The sequence below is a fragment of the Buteo buteo genome, chromosome 12, assembly GCF_964188355.1.
Source record: "Buteo buteo chromosome 12, bButBut1.hap1.1, whole genome shotgun sequence".
In the NCBI taxonomy this organism is placed as follows: Eukaryota; Metazoa; Chordata; class Aves; order Accipitriformes; family Accipitridae; genus Buteo; species Buteo buteo.
This window is the reverse complement of record NC_134182.1, coordinates 4890439-4896438: the sequence shown is the minus strand read 5'-3', so window position 1 is coordinate 4896438 and position 6000 is coordinate 4890439. Positions and strand designations below refer to the sequence as shown.

Here is a 6000-nt window from a genome sequence, read left to right as displayed (position 1 = left end):
AGCAAAAAAATTAAGAACTTTGGGCCCAGGGACCACACTGTAGCCAGGGCTCAGGATCCCTCCAAGCAGCACGGGTCAGACAGTGCCCTTTCTGTCCCTGATCTGGGTGACCTCAGTGTGTAAATGCAGGTCAGGTCTTCGGGTTTTTTTGGCCATTTGCCACGTTGCTCCTCGCACTGTGTGGCAGGAGCGATCCCCGCCCTGTAAGGAGGGCGAGAGTGGCTTTCTCTTTGCCCAAGGTGGGACACGGAGTCTCTGGACACCATTCCCGCTGTAAGCAGAGGAGGGCCCATTACCTCACAGCCTTCTGCCTCAGGGGCAGTCCTAGCCAGGCTGTGTTACAGCAGTTGCCTTCTGGCAGCCTACGAAGCTCCTCGGCAGGCTGAGCCCCGCGGGCCTTCACACCGCACACCCCCCTCCTCACCGAGTAACCGGAGTGACCACCTCAGCATGGCCGCCCCGGGCCTCCCTTCCTCTTCTGGGCCGAGACCTTTGACGACTGCACGCCTGCGCGAACGAGGCCTAGCCCACTCCGGCGCTGACAGGAGGTCGCCCCCAAACACGAAACCCCGATCGTCGCGTAGGTCTCGGCGACCCTCACCCGCCACCGCCGAGAGGGAGCGGCGGGCCCGGCGGCAGGCAGCGGCCCTTCACCGCCCCGCCGTTGCCATGGCAGCGCGCGGCGCGCGGGCGGGCCCACCCCTCACTCTCCCATAAGGCAGGCGGCCACCCGCCATGCCCCGCTCGGGCGTCCAATAGGGGCGGGGAGGGGCGTGGCGCGCTGCTCAGGCCCCGCAGCGATTGGGTGTCGGCGCACGCCTGCGCCGCGGCGGGGGCGGGGGGTATCGGGGCGCGCGCGCGCGGCGGCCGCCGTTGGCGGGAGGCGGCGGCGGCGGCGGCAGCAGCGGCAGCAGCTCAGCGATGGCGGTGGAGCCGCCGCGGGAGGTGGTGTGGCCGGAGGGCGCGGGGGCCGAGGCGGGCTTCGTGCGCGCCGTCCTGTCGCTGCCCGAGAAGCCCGACACCACCGTGCGGTTCTTCGAGCGCGGCGACTACTACACGGCGCACGGCGCGGACGCGCGGCTGGCCGCCCGCGAGCTCTTCCGCACCCGCGCCGTCATCCGCCAGCTGGCGGGGGCACCGGGTGGGTGCGGGGACGGGACACGCGGGTCTGAGGGGAGGAGGGTCGGACTCGGCCTCCACCTCCCCGCCGGGGCCTCGCTGTGGATGAGCGGCGGGCCCCCGGCCTCGGGTGGCCGAAGGGGAGCGGGGGAAGGAGGGAGCGGGGGTCTCGCTGGGGTCTGACAGGAGCGGTGTGTTCTCCAGGGCGAGGCCTCCCGGGGCTCACTCGGGTCGGGACGCGGCCTCTTTTCGCCTTCGGTCGCGGTATTTCGTGGCTACCTTGGGCTTAAGTTCGCCGTGGCGTCATTTTTTTCAAAGACCGGGGCCTTGTCAGGGCGAGAGAGCGTGAGGCGCTGCTGGTTTTTCCCCGCTCGAGGTCACCGTTAATCGGTGAAGCCTGCAGCACCCGGGGTGTTGCTGAGAGCGAAGGCAGCGCTGCTACCTGCGGCTCTGCTCTGGGTTGGTGAGTGGGAAGGGAGGCATTAAGAGGTCACCGGGTTTTAAGGTCCCCTCTGATTCATTGCAGCTTGGAAGCAGGCATAACTGAATGCAAATCTCTCTTCTTCAGCCTCTCGCAGCTTTGAAGTGATAATTAGTAGCCATTCTGAGTAGGACGTGTGTGACAGCTGTAGGTGTACAAACGTAGGAAGGTATCTACAGCAGAAAGCACGGTTCTCAGTGTGTGCTTCTCGTCACATAAGCTCATACTACAGGGCTGTCAGATGTGGATAGTTAGTTGAACACAACATGTTGCATAGGCTAACGGCAGTTAATAACATTTTTCCAGCGCGTTGGTAGATTTGCATTTGTGAAGATGATCGCGCGGTACGTTCTGTGATAACTGAGGATGGGGCTCGTGCAGTTCTGTGGTGCAGGTGATAGGTAAACAATAGTAATGTCATGCTTGACTAATGATGGCCTGCAGAAGTAAATAACATTTAATAATGTATTGCATGAGATTTTCTCTTCCATCCGCCCCCTGTCACTTTTTATTTGTTATCTCTTGGTATAAGACAGTGGAGCTTGCAAATGTTGGATGTAAGAGCATTGGGATAAACTATCTTGTCAGAGGAGGCAAACCTCAGTATTATTCTTAATCTCGAGGAACATAATGTTGCAAAGTTACTGGTTCATACTTTGCAAAATAAACCTGTTTGTTATGAGTGAATTTTGTGTGTGTGTGTGTGTAATGGCATTAAAAAGAGAATGACATTCTCATGTGTTTCATTTTCTGTTGCAAGTGATGAGCTAATGCATCAAAACCAAAAAAAAACCCCAATGCCTTCCCCAAAACCCCAAGAAAACCTCATGAAAAAACAACTTGTGGAGAAGTTGTAGAGCTTAATGGTTTCAAGTGTAGAATTTGATATGTCTTCCAGACTAGAAACACATGCATGACTGTTATTTTTGTATTTCATTTAAAAGTGATAATTTCACAGATGTAAGCCTGTGGCTGTCAGCTCTGGTTTTAAAACCTTTAAAGCCTTATCTAGCATATCCAACTAAAAGTCAGCATAAAACTACATTTTTTTGCTTTCAGGATGATATAAAAGCACACGCGAGCTTCAGCTGCCTCCTGCTAGTGTATTATGTAGTCTTAGTTGAAAAAAAGAAAAATTGTAATTTGTTGGACAGTTCTGCACTTGGAAGGAGAACCTAATTATGTGGAATTAGTTTTTTACCTGCTTCCAAAAAAAGTCTTACTAGAGATTTGAGGAAAGAAGAGGAAAGAAAATGGAAAAAATCCTATTTAAAATAAACCCATAAGTTCTTATGGGTGTGGAAATTCGCTGTTTAACATCTTTCATGTAAAGGGAGGAAGAGCCTCAAATGCGATGAAGGCATGCTACTGAAAAGAGGGATGTGATAATCCCTATTTATTGCTTGTGCTTACTTTATATGTCATTTAGCTCTCATGTGTCTGGCACCAGTCTGAGTTAATTCCACTTGTTGATGTGGCAGGAAACTTGATATACCCCCCCAAAACCCCAATTTGTTTCATAGTGGAATTATCTTATTCTGTGAGTAGGCTGCTGCCAGAGGTAGCATGGGAGGTGGGGAAGTAGAAGTGGTGTTGCTCCTCTTGGCAGCTGTATGGAATTAAATTTGTTCAACTATCATCTGCCTGCACCCTTATAGGGAGAGAAGCAAGAAGTCTGTCATTTAGGCACTTTGTAAGTTAGGTTTTAATGTAAACTTCTAAACTTCTTTGAGAATGTGTTGTTTTTACAGTATATATTGTGATAAATGGGAAATAGAAATGTCTTGGCATGTGTGTTTCGCTATCTTCTGAGTGCGAACAGGGTGACAGTCTGTCCTGTCAACAGAAGTGGCTTATCCTGGAAAGAAAAGATGTTACCCAGAAGGAAAACCTGTAGCAGGCTTCCACCACTCAGATTAAAATGTGTGAAACATTAATTAGAAAACCAAATCGAGACTATTGTAAGAAGAAGGAAACTGAGAACAGAGCTCCTTGTATATATGTATGTATAGATTTAGTGAAATTTGGAAATGAACATTGTTTTTATTTGGATGGGGAGTATGCTTTCTTCATTCTTAATATTAACCAGTTGAATGTTGTGGGTTTGTGTTGTTTCATGGATTTTACGTGTTTGCTTCTTTGATACTAGAATAGTGTCCATCCTGAAGGCTGTTCTTGGGGATTTTGATTACAGAAAATAAACTTTATGAACAAATTCAGGTATCTCATAATTTTCTTTTTTCCTTTTTTGTAGGAACTCAGAAGCTTGAGAGTGTTGTGCTTAGTAAAATGAACTTTGAATCTTTTGTGAGAGATCTGCTTCTGGTTCGTCATTACAGAGTTGAAGTTTACAAGAACAAAGCAGGGAGTAAATCTATCAAAGAAAATGACTGGTATTTAGCATACAAGGTACAATTTTCAACCTTTATGATTGTGAGATGAAAGAAAAAAAACCTGTAAGTCTTTCTCTGAGCTCCTCAGCTTGGAGGTTTGGGATTTTCAGGGACTGACATTGGTGGTATGATGGTAAATCGTGTAGTCTGTTGTATGTGCCTGTATTTTCTACTGCTCTAAGGCTGGACGAACTTCTGTATCTTTGCCATAGGTTGGGAAATAAAGGAATCCTAAAGTAGCTCACTTTGTGTAGATGATGTGTAAAATTTTAATGGTTAAAAAAAATAGAACAGACGTATGTTTCATATTAATGGATTGTTCAGTACTTAGTTTTATCAGTTGTCGTCCATTTTAAAGGAAAAAAAAGTATGTGTGTATATACACACTCTTTAAAAGTGTATTTCTTTTCTAAATAGGGTTCTCCAGGAAATCTTGCCCAGTTTGAGGAAGTTCTCTTTGCCAACAATGACATGTCAACAGCCATTGGGGTTGTGGGTGTTAAGCTGTCTACTACTGATGGACAAAGAGTGGTAGGCGTGGGGTATGTCGACGCTACGCTGAGAAAATTGAGTGTCTGTGAGTTTCCAGATAATGATCAGTTCTCAAACCTTGAAGCTCTACTGGTTCAACTAGGACCGAAGGAGTGTGTGCTACCAGGAGGAGAGACTGCAGGAGAAATGGGAAAACTACGACAAGTAAGGGAACCACTGTGGCTTACAGCTAGACAAAAGTTTATCTAAAAAGCTGTAGTCTAACCTATTAGCTAGGGTCCATGATTTAGAATCATAGAATCATTTAGGTTGGAAAAGACCTTCAAGATTGAGTCCAACCATCAACCATGCCCACTAAACCATGTCCTGAAGTACCCTGTCTACTCGCTTTTTGAATACTTCCAGGGATGGTGACTCAGCCACTTCCCTGGGCAGCCTATTCCAATGTCTGACAACCCTCTTGGTAAAAAAATTTTTCCTAGTATCCAACCTAAATCTCCCTTGCCACAACTTGAGGCCATTTATGGAAAATGGAGCAGCAATATGTTAACTTGAAGTTTTGACTTACTCATCCAAAATGTATTATTTGTCTGTTGACTTATTTGCATTTTAATCGGCAGAAGTTGTTCTAAGTGTAAAATCTTGTCTGTCATTCTTCTCTCTGCAACCTAGCAGTAAATAAATCTCTCATCAGGGTTTGTTTCTGTCATGAACATCTGTCCCCTGAATATTGAAAGTAGTTGATAACTCTGTGTGTTTATGGACAACAGGTCATTCAGAGGGGAGGAATCTTGATTACAGACAGGAAGAAGGCGGATTTCACAACAAAAGATATTGTTCAGGATCTCAATCGCTTGTTAAAATCAAAAAAAGAAGAACAAATGAATAGCGCAGCATTGCCAGAGATGGAAAAGCAGGTGAGCACAGAGCAAAGCTTAATGTGTTCCTGTTTTTTTAGAAGGAGAGTGGTGTGTGTACCTGTTGTGAGCTGATCTCTGTCCTCACTGGTCCTGTTTTATGCTGGATTCCCATACTTCTGGGAAAGTATATCGTACAACCCGTGGTATATTAAGCTACATTCTTGCTGAAGTGTTTCACAGTTCTGCTCAGCTTGAGTCTGTGTCAAAGTTCGATTCCAGGGGTCCTGGAAAAAAAAATTAGAAAACCCTTCACTTATCTCTAAAGTAGTAAACTCTGGTAAGCAAATAGGCTGTGCACAAGAGGTGTTTCCTATTCATAATCTATCTGGCCTAAGGACAGAAGTACAATACTTCAATTATTTTGCATGACCGGAAAATTAGTATTTGAAAACAGAGTAATGTTTATGATAATATTTTTGTATTTTGTATCATCTTATGGCTCAAGCATATGATTTAGTGCCTGCATGTGAACTGAACATGTTTGTTCTTAGCTGCAAACAAGAGGTAATTTGCTTGAGAGAAACATGTTTTAAAATGCTCTTCACTGCTGATGCTCACTGCAGGTATAAGGTACAGAGTTATTCTCCCTTAATGT

General features: G+C 46.7%; 1 protein-coding gene across 1 annotated transcript in view; it reads left to right on the top strand.

Annotated features, from left to right (window-relative positions):
* Positions 1-873: 873 nt before the first annotated feature.
* MSH2 (mutS homolog 2) overlaps positions 874-6000 on the top strand; it is a 55506-nt gene continuing 50379 nt past the window's right edge. Inside the window, exons 1-4 of the mRNA XM_075042451.1 lie at positions 874-1141; positions 3855-4009; positions 4411-4689; positions 5256-5402. Of these exons, the coding sequence (XP_074898552.1) occupies positions 922-1141; positions 3855-4009; positions 4411-4689; positions 5256-5402 (801 nt within the window). The 5' untranslated portion in view covers positions 874-921. The remainder of the gene's footprint in view (positions 1142-3854; positions 4010-4410; positions 4690-5255; positions 5403-6000) is intronic.